Raw genomic sequence first — 17,581 nt, forward strand, 5'->3', positions numbered from 1 at the left:
TGGACAAAATGACTTTTTTAAAATATTTCTATCATGCACAAGTTTCACTTTGTTCTTATACTCCTTAGCACTATCATATGCATCTCTAAGAATCTCTTCCAACTCATTAAGCTAAGATTTATGTGAGCTCCTGCCTTGTCAAGTGGAAAATTAACCTGCTTCGTCACAACCCAATAGGCTGTAATCTTTAAGTTAACATGCATGTGACTTTTCTTGCCAAATACTAGACGGTGAGGTGATATTTCAATGGGGGTCGTAAATACCATACGGTAAGCCCATAAGGAATCAGTAAGCCTTGAAGACCGGTCTTTCCTATTAGGATTAACTTTTTTCTCTAGAATGTGTTTAATTTTCCTATTTGAGACCTCTACCTGACCACTAGTCTGTGGGTGAGATGGAGTATCTACTTTGTGGGTAATGCCATATTGTTTCATTTAAAGTACAAACGTCTATTAGGAAACTGTGTCCCTCCATCACTAATTATAGCTTGTGGTATACCAAAACGTGTAGGTTTCTCTTTCAAAAACCGGATTACAGGTCATTCGTTTTACAGATAACCGCCTCAAACCACTTAGACACATAGTCAACAACGGCAAGTATATAAAGATAACCAAAAGAATTAGGGAATGGACCCATAAAATCAATGCCCCACACATCAAAGACCCCAATCACTAAAATAGGATCCAAAGGCATCATATTTCTATGGGACATGGTTCCTAACTTCTGGAAAGGCTCATAAGAAACTAATGACAACCAAAGATAAATTTTATTCTATTATACTCATCTTTGGATTTTTTATACCTTGGCATCCCTTTTTTATTTGTGCAAGTCATATTGATATTCCATTTATAAGGCATTATGTGAGCAGAACTTGGAAACACAAGTACCTGATGAAGAACTTAACAAACACGGCAAAGAGGCCACTTTATATTTCAAAACTGTTACTTTTCTCATAGGCATTTAATTTTGGATATGCTGAACCTTATCTGTTAGGATTGTCTATTGAATATGAGACCTATATCGAATGAAAAACTTTCACTTGACCTCAAGGCATACTAGAAACTTTATTGACATGTACCATTCTTTCTCTTGATTGGGTTTCAAATTGAGGGTATTGTTACTTTTTTGATTCTTGTTGGGGTGGTTTTCTTTGTGCTAGCTTTTGTACCAAAAACCGGAGGGTTAAGCTTTGAGTAGGTTGAAAAGCTTCGGAAAGAAAGAGCATGGGGGAGTAGTTATGAGACAAAAAGTCTATTTGAAAATGGTAGTAGCAAAACAATATATAATTCGCTTATTTTCTTCCACTATTTCATTTAGACGGGTTTATCGGTTTAAGTTGTTATTTTTTTCCAACTTCTTGTGATGTGTTTCTTATCTTTTGGGTATATGGATGGAATTCATCACGGTATGCCATGGTGATTAACTCTAAGAAAGAACACTTTCTTGATAGTTGTTTTGGATTAATTTGATTTTCAAATGAACGGAGGAAACTTGATATTGTTACAAGGAACTCTAATTTTGACTAGTCAAACCATTTTTTTTATGTTGTAAAAAATTTGCAACTACAGTAAGCTGTTGCGAGATTCTGTTTTTCAACAGTTCCAAATTGTTGAGACCAAGATTTCGCAACGATAGTATAGCCGCTACGAAATATTACAACATCGTGTTTCACAATAGTTCACTTCTGTTGCAATCCCGCTTCGCAACAAAAATGTGCCGTTATTAAACACTAGAAATGGTGTTGCGAGGTTAATTAAAGTCTTCATTGCGACTGAAGCAACTCCGAGACCTGTAAAGGATGTCAGCTAGAGGAATCAAGTGTGTAGGGTATTGCGAGATCGAAGAGACGTAAGAAGAACGCGAGAATCTGAATTGCTTAGAGGATTTCTTCGGTCTCAACTATATTCCAGTCCGAAGTCTAGTAGTAGACTAGTGTTTATAGCGTTTTAATATAGTGAGTGTTCGAGCTGGACTAAGTATCGAGGTGTTTTTTCTTACATTGGAACTTTTCTTATTAACAAAGTTTCCGGTGTCTCGAATTGTTTATTTTTTGCATTATGTATAGTATAATTGAAAATCACAGTAGTATGATAATCAACCTAGATAGTTGCAAAGAACCTACATGATTTGTTCTTGTGAATTCATTTGTTGAAAAGTATATTACAAGACTTTTTCTTGTTGGAATTCGGTTCTTGTACAATTAAGCTACATACTAGGTTGACCATGATATACAATCAGGAATAAAGATCTTATTTTAGAGATCTATACGTATTGATCGTTTAAGGAGTTGTCCATACAGGTTCACGAACGAAAAGTTGGTGATGTACTAGGTATTTCCTTTTCAGAAAGGCACCAAGGGTATATTAGAAAAATAAATTGGAACTTGCAAGTTGAAGAGGCTCAACTCTGAATATGAAAGACCAACATAATCTACCTATACTTGAAGTAGATGAGGGCTCAATTGAATTATTTGATAGCTAAAACAATGGTTTTCAAAATCAAATATGTTACCGGACTTTGCAGATACAAGAAGAGAGAATTACAACATCATCAATTGTACCACTGAAACTTTTTCAAGATTCTTAGGAAGAAGGACACATACCCAAAAGTCTAAGTTTTGCTATTCACAAATCCTTGCCCACTTTGAAGAACCTTGGTGAATGACACAACTTGCAAGTTACGTGATTCAGAGGAAAAAGATGTTAACCAGTTCCCACTCCACTTGCCTTACACACATCTCGGGTTTAGTTCTATTTCATAAAGTCTTTCTAAATCTACTTGGGGACATCTCTTTCGCAAAACATGATTGTATGGAAAAACTATCCACTTAAAGACAAGAATAATAAGATTTGGGACATTTTTACCAAATGTTATATTGTGGCAGATATAAAAAGAAAGGAAGTACATAATCTTTGGAGGAAGATTGAAATCTCATGAAGTTAAGGGAGTCAAAATCCAATGTAATTCTCTAACCAGCTAATGATTTTACCTTTCACCATGCACCTATAAGCCACATCCTCCTGTAAAATTTGGATGTTGTAGTTGCTTAGGAAGATCTAAAAGCACGTAGTGGTGTTTGTAACAAATTTTTGTTTTGCAAGTATACTTCAAGAGCTTCAACAATGTACTTGGTTTACCCACCTATAGGGGGTGAGTAATTGGAATTCAGAATCCAGAGCCTGAACAATGTACTTGGTTCACCCACAGGATATCAAAATTGGCTTATAGCTTAATGTGTTAGTTCAGACCGTTGATCTTTTTCATCTCCCACTTCAATACGGCAAAACCAAAATGGACGCGAAGGTGCCCTAAACGTTTTAAGGGCAATCTCATTCTCATGAATCTCATCGACAAGAGAAAGAAGTACGTCAGTGTTCGGCCATCCATTGGTCGTCTTTAATCATCAAATCACCTGATAATCCCTGCTCATTCATAATCAATCACCCAAAAGAAAGAAAGAAAAAACTTTTACACATTGGCGATGTTACCTATACCCATATATCATATCATATGGCACCAACTTCAGCAATATAGGATGGATTCAGAATGGACAGTCGCTGTCCATTGATGATTCACTTTATAGATAATGACAAATACCCTGTAATCGCCGTTGGATTGGCATTAGTTTCTGTATCATCACCGCAAGATCTGACACTCTTTTAAGTTACCTTTAATAGAAAAACATTTTTATATCCGTCCGATTTATTCTCTCTATCTCTATCTTTTTCTCTTCTGTTCTCTCTCTCTATCTCTCCATAGTAAAACAACTTCTCTTCTCTTCTCTTGTTTATTGGACTCTTCCCCTAAGTTCCGTCCGATTTATGTTGGACTCTTCCTTTCGTTTCTAAAACAGCTTCGAGGAAGAAGAGGAGGTTTTGGGGTTTTGAGTGGTAGCCGGGCAGTGGAATTCCCAGGAAAGCAATGGGGAAACCAGACGAGAATTACTTTACACCCATGGAACCAGCATTATCATTAGGTCAGTTTCTATCTGGGTTTTCTTTTCCTCTTGTAATGTCACTGTTCCTTAAAATCCCCCTTCTCTCTCAGGGTTTTTTTGTTTTTGTTTTTTCCGACTACGTATCAAGTTATAGGGGTGATGTTAACTTTTGCTGTTGTTGTTTTCTACTGTTGATAATGTATGCATTTATGGATGATAACTCTGAATCTAAAATGGGTTTTTATTGCTCTAGTTTTTACTCTTCGAATTCCCTGGTTAAGAAAAATGTTGTTGTTTTTGAATGGTCCATAGCTCAGTGGTAGAGCATTTGTCTGCAGATCAAGAGAAATGTATGTGCAATATATTAGTACTACTATCGTGTTTCCTAACTTCATCGTAGTCATGAATCGGTGTTAAAACGTTGAGAAAACTTCTCTTAGAGTCACCTACAGATATTTGCTAGTATGCAACTAAGCATTAGACCTTCATGAAAGACCGCTTGTCCAATACTTGTCATTCACCAACCATATATAATTGTTGCATTTTGTCATCCACCAAACCCCATTCTTTCGCTCTTTTTCTGTGTTTGTGTGTGTGTAAGCATGGAGAGGTATCTTATATAGTCTAAAAGTGTTTAATGAGAAGCTCTTTGAAGATAATGTAACAGAACTAGGAATAATGGTATCGAAATAGATTTTATAAGAATTCAAGAGAGAGCATAATCTGGTCGTGTATGCTGAATAGAAACAAATTAGGCATAATTATAATTCTTGATGCTCTCTGTATATGGGATGTGCGTAAATGCATATTGAATTTCTTTATCTAATGTAATGTATACAATACCTTCAAGGGAAGTGAACATTCATTAGCTTTCATATTTGGGAGATTATTTTTTCCAAAAATTTCTTTCCCGTGCTTTGCAATTTTCCAGGTTCTTGCCTTGATCCTGCAAAATGTAGAGGTTATGTTCTTGATCCAGAAAAATGTAGTCGGTTGAGCTTGGAACAGAAAAGAGAACTGGTTCACCAAATTGCTCGATGGTCAACGCATGCTGCTCCTGAATTCCTTAGCTCTTGGACTCGAGCAGAGATTTTAGAAGTTATATGCGCTGAAATGGGTAAAGAACGGAAATACTCTGGTCTGACAAAACCCCAAATGATAGACCATCTACTCAAGGTAGTTTCCATGAATTCTGGAACTGCAAAAGCCAATGACTCACGTACACTAACCGGCTTTAAAAGGCAAAGACAGAAAGAACACCTACATCAATTTGACAGTGATTCGGATCATCTCCTCTTAAGCAACATTGGACAAGACCACATTGAAACCCAACTTTGTGAAAATGTTGCTTGCCAAGCTACTTTGACGTTAAAGGATAAATTTTGCAAGAGATGCTCCTGCTGTATCTGTTACAAATACGACGATAACAAAGATCCTAGTCTGTGGTTGACTTGCTCGTCCGATCATCATAATCAGGATGACTCGTGTGGGATGTCTTGCCACTTGGAATGTGCTCTAACGAATGAAAAGGCCGGGATTATGAATACCGGGTGCAATATTAAGTTAGATGGTGGTTTTTACTGTGTTTCTTGTGGAAAAGTTAACGAATTATTGGGGTAACAGACATTTCCAACTTACCAATTACTACTTTCAGTTTGTAAGTGTTGTATGGTTATCACTGGATCCTGTGCTGACTGCCTCAATTTCTGTCTCTTTCAGATGTTGGAGAAAGCAATTGTTGATTGCGCAGAGTGCTAGACGGGTAGATAAACTGTATCATCGGTTATCACTGAGCCGTAAGATTCTCAAAGGAACTGAGAGGTTCAAAGAACAGCAGAAGATTCTCGATACTGCCGTGTTAAAACTCAAAAAAGAAGTTGGACCTTTACATCAAGTATGCTCAAATTTGGAGCGCGGCATTGTGAATAGGCTTGCTTGTGGTGCGGAGGTTCAGAAACTGTGTTCTCTTGCTATAGAGTCATTTGAAACTATGTTTCCAGGCATGAACTATGATCGTGCTGGTTCAGATATCCCGCCAAGTGAGTTGGTTACTCTCTCAGTTTCTAAGCTCGAACTATTTTAAGAACTCTGATTTTTTTTCATGTATTCTTATAGTATTTATCATCAGGTTGCAAAATCCGATTTGAAGAAGCCTCACCTGGCTCTGTGGTTGTTGTGTTGAAATATGACAAGAAGAAACTAGAAGGCTCGTTTGGCTGTAGACTCTGGTATAGGCAGTCTACTGTAATGTACTATCCAGAAAAACCCGCTTTTCTTGTGCTGATCCCACAGACAAGGTTTGTAATATCAGACCTTGATCCCTCAACGGAGTATTTCTTCAAGGTTTCTATGTTTAATGGCAGTAGAGAATTGGGTGTATGGGAAGCTAATTATGTCACACAAACATCAAGTAGAAGCTCTATTGTAGGTCAATATGAAGAGCAGCAAAAAGAAGGGCAGCAAAATTCACAGCGGGGCTCAACGAACACTAGTGACAATAAGTTAGCCTACAGTGATGAACACTCAAAGCTTTGTTCGTTGGAAGACATCAACAAGAACGATGACAGTCATGTACTAAGTAATACCAAGGATAGTGTACCTATTGTAAGTTCCACATCTGCCCCTCCTCCAACACCATACAAATCTGATGGGATCCATGAGCCATCAGGCTTTGGTGTTCAAAAGCATAATTCAGAAAGTAATAACGAGTACTGTACACGAGTTATCAGATGGTTAGAGCGCGAAGGACATATGAAGAAAGAGTTCAGAGTGAAATTTTTGAATTGGTTTAGCTTGAAAGCAACAGCGCAAGACATAAGGGTGGTGACTGCATATGTGGACACTCTGATTGATGAACCTTCCAGTTTAGCAGATCAGATCGTAGATACGTTCACTGATAAAATCTCCAAGGAACAGAGGAAACCACATCGCTGGAATGGTTTCTGCACTGCATTTTGGCATTGAGCAGGCCAACATACAGGATTTTTTCTTTTGAGTAGATATGGAAACTTTAGCAGAAAAAAGTAGTTGATAATAACTAACTGAATGTGTGTACTTTTGCTATCTAAGTAGTAGAATGCAGTTTCTAGATGAAACTTAGCATACTTGATTGACTAAAATCGAGCGTTTTTTTATCCAACAGAGAAAGAGCCTTCTTTGTGTCATAGCTTTATTTTTTTGCTCAATCACCTGTTACCAAAATTTATAACTTCCAACGACTGATGTACGAAAGAAAGAACAAAATTCATCCAACTAGGCCTATCAATGTACTAACTAGATCCCCTCTTTGGGTCATAATTAAATTCATAACGCACCGGCTTTACTCAGTTTCTCAACTAGAGCTTAGAATCAGACATTTATGAGTCAGATATTTGTGATTCACATGATTCTGAGAGTCTCATACGATTGTAACCATTCATATGATGCTGAGTCGACTTCATAATATTCTAATATTTTCTGCACACTTAATTTTAAATGGCGGTGAGGGAACTGATCTACGCCACTGAAACCGCTCAAAGAGGATTCTTGACGCTGAACTGCATATACTTTACCCAAGAGTTGATTAACCGGCTTAAATATAATGTTTTTTCAGAAGCAAAAACAGACATTAACATCCAGGCAACTCTTCATTTCGGTTGCATCATTCTCATGTAGCCCTCCAATTTTCCGACAACAGTTTCAACCTTTTGGTTGAGAAAATTTTTGATGGGGGCGAAATCCGAAGGGGCATGGGGGACAAATGATATGTTGACACATGTATTTGATTCCCATGAATTCTGTTTCCAATAATACTAACAACAATTAAGAAAACAAATTTTCTGTCCAAAAATACATTTCTTTTATATTATTGGAAATAGAATTCATGGGAATCAAAGACATGTGTCAACATATCATTTGTCCACCATGCCCCCTTCGGATTTCGTCCCCATCAAAAATTTTCTTCTTTTGCTTGGCTAGCATATATGACTTGTTTTATTCTTCGCAGAATATTTGGGGACACGGAGAAGGAGATCACCACCCAGGTTCTCAGCTTCATCCTCTCCTGGTCTTCTTTGTGTCACCGTGCATATAACCTTTTTATTCTTCGAAGAAAGCTTCAGACTGTGCTTCCACCAAGCTCGTGATTTTCTGGATACTACCCTCCTTGAGCATTGTTGAAGTGCAATTCTCCTTATGTTTCCCAGCTTTTTCAGCCAATATAATTTGATGAGCAAGATATTTTACAGCCTGTCGATGCGCCAGCTGTAGCGCCTCTTCTAGATCTTTATCTGTAACCTTAGCTTGTATGTCTGCAACTAGAGGTTTATGATCTCGGGTGCAGGCATAAACCACAAAAGAAAAGCTCATCCCTTGAAGGATGATCAATAACAAATTTGTCATGTATCTTGCTAAATTGCTATTCTTACAACCCCAATTGGGCCACCCCAAGGAATGTCAGATAGTACAAGAGCTGCAGAGCTTGTGGGCAATATAGCCCGTTAAGAAACATGTTCCGACTAGGAGTCTGACTCGATCTCGGTCTGATATCAGATCATTTGCTGTTTCATTTTTCCAATGTCTGATTTGTGTCATAACATCTGACTTCAAGGTGCACATTTAACTGGCTTCAGAAAAATTGATATAGTCATATGATAAGATAATTTTTGAGTTAGATGTGATAAATCAGAATGAAACGAGTCTGTTGAGTTAGAAAAGAAGACAAACATGTTCATTGAACGGTAAAGGTTGGATGAGAAATATGATTCATTTGAACAAAAAAAAAAAGTTGGGTGAATCCCCGGGGTGCGAACCAGCCAACAGATGGCATCTCGAAAATAACCTACTTACAAAATTCGGATCACAGATTCCAAACAACAACAACAAACGGGGACCCTAGGTCCCTAGCTAAACATGTTACAAGATGATTATATGTATCTGCTACTTTTCTTGTTTATCACTACAGAACGAATCAAATGATGAAGTTTGTCTTTGCAATATTTCCTTTTCCCTTGTTCTTAAAGTTAGCAAAAACAAAAGCCGATCGGAAAATAAAAAAAGTTAGCAAAAGCTTCACAGCTAATGAATGTCTGTACTGAAATACTTAGGTTAGCAGCAGAAAGCTTAAAGAGACAGTACTTCATTGGTTTCTAAAATACACTAATTATCTACTAATTAAGTACACAAGTTTAATTAATACTACTAATACTAAAAAAGTTTAGGTAGGAAACAAGTTAATATGCAACCCTCCTTCAAAACTAAAAGGCCTTTTTCTCTTTCCATATTTTTAAGCAAAGAATCCACAGTGTTAACCTCTGTTCAGCTCCTTGGTTTTGGTTGGGACTTGGGAGTTTTCCAACATGAAACTTTAAATATTTAAATCCCATTTCAATTCCTCTCTTTATAGTATTTCAGTATACATTGTCAAGGGAATCTTCATCCTCACAAATTATAAGAAATGGAAACTAGAAATTTGAGCTGGTGTCGACCGGTCGGTTCCGAATTCAGCGTTAAGCAACCATAGTGGTAGGCAACCTAATTGTTTAATTATGGATAAGGGTCACATTAAACAAGGGTCATTTTGTAGCTAATTTTTTCCATAAAGGCTTTCCTCAAATATCAGAATTGGAGAGGATGAAAATCTTGCTCAATTTGGAATTTATTAGTCTTCTCTTCCCCAATTAAACTACGAACAAAATCAAGATGGATATTCATACACCAAATATGAGAAACAGTCATAGCTTCAACCATATAGAGTTACCAGACCCATCAATGATGTGATCTTGACTCATACACTCTTTTGAAACCTCGCATGTTAAATAGTCAGATGCATTCACACATTGATATTAATACATGAAAACCCCCATTCTGTTTTATTCCGTAGAAGATGTGTCATGAGTCCATCCTTGTTGGACATGTTGCAAGCATCTTCAGATCTTCTCTTATCTTATGCTTGACTTCAATCTTGTTGTTGCCCAATCTCCACCATTCTACACTCACCCACCAGTTCCTGTCAGACAAAACAGATCGAAACCAAGACAACTCTGGAACAGATTTTGTTCTTTTCTTTTATCACTTCCGGATTTTCTGAAAGTTATCAAATAAATTAATTGCTCTTAGTCTCTTTTTTCTTCCCTAATGACAACTAATGCTGCACTTAATTTTAATTCTAAAATTGTTATCGACTAATTGTATTTTGGTAGCCTCTTTTCCTGAATTATATACTCCCTCAGTTCTTTTTTAATAAACCAGTTTCTATAAATAAAAGTTTCAAAAAAATATGTCAGTTTCTTAATTGGAAAAGTCAAATGTTACTTTAATTTTTTGGGACCACTTTTCTCTTAACTTTTTTTTGGTGACAAGTGTCATGTGGACCACTTCACTTTACTTCTTTTGCTAACAGTGTCACGAGACCATTTCACTTCACTTCTTTTATTGACAAGTGTAATGAGACCACTTTCAATGATTAGTTTTCTTAATTTTCTTAAATTTCGCTAAAAACAAAACCGGCCTATTAAAAAAGAAGGGAAGGAGTATGTGTGAAGTATTAGGATTTTGATTGGTGGTTTGGGATCTAAATCAATGATTAGTTAGTTAATAAATGATTAAATTATGCATAAAATAATGATATTGATTTTGGGGGAGCATTTTGTTGCATGTGACAACGCATGTATGAATCAGATTATGCAACACAAAATGTGTTAAGCTCTTAAAAATTAAAATGGCCTTGCTATGTGTTGTCTGTTTATTTTCACTATACCTGCAATTCTGTAAAACCTCCATTTTGGTGGAAATGAAACCCAACCAGAAGGATGTTATTACGCAGCTTCCACAACTTCAAGTGCAGCTCATTTTTATTGATGGTCACATGCAAATGACATGCACCAGAGAATGGTTTGATAATGATATGTCGACCAAAATCATTATCCTCACTATCACCAAAAATTTGCTAAATCTAAGACTCTCCAAGTCCTACTAATATGAACGACGCGCATATGTCTATTGTTATTTTTGTCTTTCTAAAGTTTTTAGCTTTATACGTATTGAAATAAATAGAGTGTTCAAAGTTTAAACAAACCTAATTTGGAAAATCATTTTCGACATATGTGCAGAAAACCCTACGATGTGCATAATACTGTATTTATTTGTTTATTAAGATGGATAGATTCAATGAACTTATAGAAAGCAGGGGCCAAACTTTGAAAACTAGGTTGGATGCTTAATTGGTTTCGTTGGCATTATCATTCCATCTATTATCCAACTTGTTGTTTTCATAAGCATTGTATTTGTTGCTTACTGACATAAGTCGTAACCCTTTCTTAACAACCTATATTTTTGTACTATTATTGACCTCAAGTTGATAAATTATATCAACCCTACATTAAGCTAAATTATTGTATTCAACTTTAACGTTTTGTTCTCAACCGAAGTAACTGACATTGTTAATCATGATGAGTTGGTTGAATCTGATTAATCTCATGTTAGGTAGTATAATGGTGGTTTATTCCCATCCAAAATTAACAGATAGATGAGTTGGATCGATATTGACCTTATTAGGCAAAACCTTTGATAAACTATAGTATTAACATTGTTGTTGTTATCTTCTACGGAACAACTAAGTGCAATTATCTCTCATTATATAGCACCGTTATATTATTATTGTTTTCATCATCATTGTAATGGTCCAAACTTAAGTTCAAGAACTTTTTGTTAGTGTTTTTAATATTCATCTTGTTAGGCAAAGAGAAATTGTGGTTTTATTTTTCCAGGCATTCAACAAAAGTTATCGAGGAGTTTTCTTTCCGTTTGCTACAAAAATGTGCAAACATTCCACATTAGTGCATCATTAGTAAAAAAGGTTGTTTGTCTACCGAAAGGCTGCTAATTTGAGCTTGGAGATCAGATCAACCACGAAATGAAATAGACTTCCAGAGCTACGGATTAGACTAAAATATTTGATTGGCATTACGTTTTTGCGGAATTATATGCCATGTTGCATGTTCCAAACGTGGGGTCATGCATGTTATATTTTAGGCCAATCTCTTAACGTTTTCAAGTTCCAAATAATACCAAATGATTAATATATGTCTCATATGAAACTGATCTACATTAATTCATCATTCTAAACTACTTCTGTATTTCATATTATTGTCCCACTTCGAATATAAAATGCGGGTATCCCATCATTAACGTGTAAACTATATACATATCAAAGAATTTATTATGGTAACCCCAAATCGATTGAATGTTTATTAGACATGGAGGTTAAAAATAACAACTTATGAAGCTGGAGTTGATATACAACGTACCATTCCTTATCATGCAGCTGTAACAGTCGTTTTTGGTTTAATGTTCTAGACAAGTAGAACTTGGGGTTTCCAAAATGCCACATCCAACTCTTACACACAACAAATTTTGGTGACGTCCTTCTTCATTTTTAAGGTTCTGAGTGCTGCCACATCGAGCTTTTAAAAACAACATGTTGATTTGTACAACAAAACCAGACGCAATGTAGATGATTTAATGATACGATTATGATGATCAAATGCGCCGGCCACCTCTATAGGTGGGACTAAATCTGATATAACCCCACTTAGCGGAAAAGCCGGAAGTATGTCAAGCCCAACATGCATAAAGCCCATGAACCAGAAAAAGTTGTTGATTAGTATACATTGATTAGATAATTTAGATTGGTGAACTGATGGACATTATTTCGAAGAATAGAATAATAATATACAGTTAAGGACATTTAATACGATAAAACAATTCGTTAGGACTTAAAATTTTTTTTATCGGAGATAGAGGACCGACAATGAAGGGCCATTCCATACCACGTGGCAGACAGCATCGTATGATATTTCCATGACTTGGTCCCACCATCTAGTGAGCGGGTCCGTCACGTTGGTCCCATCACATGGGACCCTCTCTCTCACTCATCAGCAATCTTTGTGTTCCCTCACCCAACACCAACATTAATAACCACATTATTTATAGCGAGACCATAATTTAATTACTTTTATAAGTCATGAAGTCGGCCAAATCGGCTACATGTCGGCTTTGGCTCCGGTAAGTTTCCGTTTTTAAGTAGCATCTTATAGTGTATTTTATTGAACCACCCTTTAATCATCCAGATGATTATTGAGTTGTTACAGCTAGACCACAACTTGACGTTTAAGTATATTTCAGAAAAATTCCAATTTGGACGGCGTTTATGTGGAATACTGGATCGGTTTCCTTGGTGTTTATACCTGATGACCTCTGTTTTTTAGTACGACGAATGAGTTACTGGATGCCCATATGTATCAAACGGTTCTACGCATTACTTGGGCTGGCTCTGCTACTTCTAGGTAAGTTTTGCCACCCCTTAACATGCAAGTTGCAAAATTATAATGCACTCACGTTGCATGATTAATGAAGTACGTGATGATGCCAACTAACTAACAAACTTTAACTGTTAACAAACTTTAAATTGTTTTACCCACGTGCTAGATGATTAGGTTATTAGCTGTAATTAAGATGAAATGACAGTGCATACACATCTATCTGATTTGCTGCCAGATTTCATTGTTCCACAATGTACGTACTAATGATGTAATTATGATTTGTAGTTATTCGTTAATGATAAGTACTATGAGGTTATAATTTCCAGCAAGTAAGTACCATTAGCCAATTATTGAGGTAATTGAGGTGATAGAAAGTTACCAAGTCATACGTGAAAACTCGAGCTTTCATATCCAAAAAACCAAAAAGAGTACTATTAACGAGAGATAGAGTGAAAGGTAAACTACTACGTACATGCATAAATAACTGTGTAATTAGTAACTAACAACCGACAACGTCATGCCTAAGGAGAGTCAAAACTTTCGGTAAAGGCTATAGGAAAGTCAAAGAGCCACGTAATTTCTTGAGCACTATATCCAACAGATAAAACATCCTAGCAGCTAGCAGCTTCAGCCTAACGGCTAAGCAAGGATGATTTTAGCGATTAGGTCAGCATAAAAAACGATGATACAACAGAACCCTAAAAAATGTGAAATATTCGCACCACTAAGTTACCTTAAATTTTAAGGCTATTGCTATTTGCTATCCTATAGTTTATCTCTTTGCTAACCTTAAGAGCATCCACAGTGGGCGAGTATAACCAAAAATTTGGGATGAGATCGTAACACAGTGGGACGGAGTAAAGATCAAATCCCAACCAAAGATCAAATTCCAGACCAAATATGGTCGCGACCAAATCCCAAATTCTAATATAGTCGGGCGTAAATTTAAAGTACGCTTGTTGCTGGGCGTAAATTTAAAGTATGCTTGTTAACGGGCGGAGATTTAAATTACGCCCGATGAAAATTCAAATTAAATAAAAAAGAAAAAGAATGAGGCGGACTTTTAAAGTCCGCCTGATGAAAGTTACCAAAAATGGGGCGGACTTTTAAAGTCCGCCTGATGAAAGTTACAAAAAATGGGGCGGACTTTTAAAGTCCGCCTGATGAAATTTTACAAAAAAAAAATGGGGCGGAATTTTAAAGTCCGCCTGACGAAATTTTAATCATGTACCGTTGCGTCACAACACGGACTAAACCCAAAATTTGGTCTTTTTTTTGATCTTTGATCTTTGGTTTTGATCGCACCACTGCAGTTGCTCTAAGGATGTAAATTCACATACCAAAACCAAATTTAATTATACCACTGTGGGAGAGTGCAAGTTGTACAACTGGAACCATTTGGTCGATATATGTTCGCATTTAGATAAGAACTGGTATGAGATCATTCAAGCAGCATACTGCATACCACACTTGGTATTTTTTAAGAAGCTGCACTCGGCATGAGTGGAAAATGAATTTTATTGTGGACATAAGGATGAGTTTTGTAAACGCCGGTGAAGATTGGTTGCCACAATGAGTCTTAATTCGGATTTCAATCAAGCTCTTCCGCTTTGGAGTTTAGAGAGTAAGATAGTAAGCAAAGGTAAGTAGGATATCAAATAGTACCTCTAATTTAAAAAGGAAAATGTAATTACTCGAAGTCTTAAGACAAGCGAAAAAGTAGCCGTTTAGGTCATTGTCCTTTCTGAGCTATCCAAGGGTATGCCAATACAATACAAACGCGCCTTCCAAAGAACTTCTTGTGTCAGCAGTCTTTAATTTTTCTTAATTTTACTGACGCAAAATGGTCAACTAAATCCTAATTTAATGACATTCCTTTTCTCTTTCCTAACCACACCCTTTATATAACGGAAATGGGTCATCCGTCCAAAAAATTTTAAAACATAGTTCAAATAGACAAGTAAAAAATTAGTATGGCTGAAATGGACAAAAAAAAATTAAAAAGGATGAAACTGGATTCATCCTTGCTTAAATTTAAAAGATAGCAAGATGAAACTGGATGCATCCTCATGTAAATTAAAAATAAGAAAAAGAATTTGAAAATGGGTACGATGAAATTGGTTACATCCTGGCTATTTTTATATTTTTATCCATTTAAATAGTATGTTTTAATTTTTATCCATTTAAACAGTATCAAATGTAAAGTTTTTTCACCTAAAAATTGTTAATTTTGGTCTTTTTAACCAATTTTGTGTTTATATAACAAAGCATTGCGGGCATACTCTTCATTTCCATTTCTATTCCCATTCCATTTCTCATCTCCATCAAATCTTTCTTCCTAGGGTTTTCTCAAAACCATATTGAAAAACTAAACAAGCAACAAAAATGGATGTTGAAAGTATTTTTCCATCAGAGAGTGATCTTGATCTAAGTTTCACAAGTTGTGCTTCATCAACAACAACAGATCGTACCTTCACTTGTTCCAGTGGTCGCAGTAGTTTAACATTAAGTTTCAATGAATCTCGTCTTGGTACGTCTTCATCTTCTTCATTATCATCAAATACTCATAGACCTCACCGGAAAAATGATCCACATTGGGCAGCTATTCAAACAGTAACAAATCTATCACCTGATGGTACTTTACATCTAAATCATCTCAAACTTCTTAGTCATCTCGGTAGTGGCAATCTTGGACGTGTATTTCTCTGCCGTCTTAAAGATTATGATAATACCGATGCTACTTTTGCTCTTAAAGTTATTGATAGAGAATCATTGACTAATAAAAAACTTTCTCATGTTATGATGGAATCTCAGATTCTTTCAATAGTTGATCATCCATTTCTTCCTACTCTTTATGCACACATCGATGTTTCTCATTACACATGTCTTCTGATCGATTACTGTCCCGGTGGTGATTTGCATTCATTATTACGTAAGCAACCTGGAAACCGCTTTAGAATCGACGCCGTTAGATTCTTCGCCTCGGAAATATTAGTTGGTTTAGAGTATTTGCATGCACTTGGAGTGGTTTACAGAGATTTGAAGCCAGAAAATATTTTAATCCGTGAAGATGGTCATGTTATGTTATCAGATTTTGATCTGTGTTTTACTGCTGACGTGGTGCCTACATTGCAAAAGCGGTTTTCTTCTAAAAAAGTGAGATCATCTAAAAGCCGGTTTAGTTGTTTCGGAGCGGTTTTTGGACGGAGAAGAGAAATCAGTGATGAGGAAATGACTGAGTTTGTAGCTGAACCAACCGGAGCTTATTCTAGGTCCTGTGTTGGAACTCATGAGTATTTAGCACCTGAGTTAGTTAACGGCAACGGACACGGTAACGGTGTTGATTGGTGGGCATTTGGGATTTTCTTGTACGAGTTATTGTACGGAAGAACTCCGTTTAAGGGACGCACAAAAGAACAAACGTTGAGAAACATAGCATCATCACGGCCGTTTGATTTTCCAGAGTGCGACGTGGAAGAAGAAGATGGAGTGGCGGAGGTTAAGGATTTGATAGCAAGATTGCTAGTGAAAGATCCAAGGAGAAGACTAGGATGCGCATGGGGTGCTTCTGATGTTAAACGACACCCATTTTTTGACCAGATTAAATGGGCTTTGATTAGGACTTATAGTCCACCTGATGTACCTGGGCTTTTGAAGATGAAGAAGAAGAAGAATCACGTGATGAGTCACGTGGGTAGTAGTGGTAAATTCTCTACTTCGTCGTTTAAGAAAATAAGCCGGTGGTCATGGAGGGGTTTAAGTAGTTTTATTAAAGGAAAAAGAGTGTGAGATTCTAATTATAAATAAAAAGTTGGGAGGGTTAGAATGTAAAGGGAAGTAGTAGTTGCAGTAAAAATTCATATTTAGCCTGTTTTTATTTGTGAAAAAAATGAGAGGTTACTTGGCATTTTTGGGATTCTTTTTTGTGTGTATGTGTAGTGTTGTCTTAGAGAGAAAAGGGAACCCACGTGATGATGGGGTTTATGAATTACACATTTTACGGTACTATGAACGGTGTTGCATATGATTGTAAAATGAAAGGAGAATAAAATACATATTGAACTTTTTACACCTTGCTACGTATGTATTGCAAAGAAAATTTTGCAACCAGTTTTGCCAGACCAACAAATTCGAATGTCAACTCAAAATCATCAAGAACAGCTATCGCAACTTTTGTTAGCTTGTTCAGCATCTGAGTCTAACTAGCCTTAACTTCTTCTTATTGTGTTGTCATTAACTTATGTTGCGAGTCATTTCAACCAAAATTGTACATCTGAATCTAGCATCTAGATGCATTTGTACTGATAGATGTACATTCAGGTTTAGCACTTTACTTCATGTAGGA

At 36.4% G+C, this 17,581-nt stretch overlaps 2 protein-coding genes across 2 annotated transcripts; both read left to right on the forward strand.

Moving 5' to 3' along the window:
* Nucleotides 1-3,639: 3,639 nt before the first annotated feature.
* On the forward strand, nucleotides 3,640-7,143 carry LOC113289404 (VIN3-like protein 2). Its single transcript, XM_026538654.1, has 4 exons — nucleotides 3,640-3,976; nucleotides 4,869-5,553; nucleotides 5,657-5,976; nucleotides 6,066-7,143. Exons 1-4 carry the CDS (start codon nucleotides 3,922-3,924, stop codon nucleotides 6,899-6,901), a joined length of 1,896 nt encoding a protein of 631 aa, XP_026394439.1. The 5' UTR covers nucleotides 3,640-3,921; the 3' UTR covers nucleotides 6,902-7,143.
* Nucleotides 7,144-15,525: 8,382 nt separating this feature from the next.
* Nucleotides 15,526-17,305, forward strand: LOC113289405 (serine/threonine-protein kinase WAG1-like). Its single transcript, XM_026538655.1, has one exon. It carries the CDS (start codon nucleotides 15,622-15,624, stop codon nucleotides 17,023-17,025), a length of 1,404 nt encoding a protein of 467 aa, XP_026394440.1. The 5' UTR covers nucleotides 15,526-15,621; the 3' UTR covers nucleotides 17,026-17,305.
* The last annotated feature ends 276 nt before the right edge of the window (nucleotides 17,306-17,581 follow it).

This window comes from Papaver somniferum, chromosome 6 (assembly GCF_003573695.1).
Source record: "Papaver somniferum cultivar HN1 chromosome 6, ASM357369v1, whole genome shotgun sequence".
Lineage (NCBI taxonomy): Eukaryota > Viridiplantae > Streptophyta > Magnoliopsida > Ranunculales > Papaveraceae > Papaver > Papaver somniferum.

What these genes read in the sequence shown, in the direction of transcription:
- LOC113289404 (XM_026538654.1), top strand. Translation starts at nt 3,922, where the DNA reads ATGGGGAAACCAGACGAGAATTACTTTACACCCATGGAACCAGCATTA. An exon ending in GGAACCAGCATTATCATTAG is followed by an intron (nt 3,977 to 4,868) that starts GTCAGTTTCTAT and finishes GCAATTTTCCAG; the next exon opens with GTTCTTGCCTTGATCCTGCA. An exon ending in TGGTTCAGATATCCCGCCAA is followed by an intron (nt 5,977 to 6,065) that starts GTGAGTTGGTTA and finishes ATTTATCATCAG; the next exon opens with GTTGCAAAATCCGATTTGAA.
- LOC113289405 (XM_026538655.1), top strand. Translation starts at nt 15,622, where the DNA reads ATGGATGTTGAAAGTATTTTTCCATCAGAGAGTGATCTTGATCTAAGT.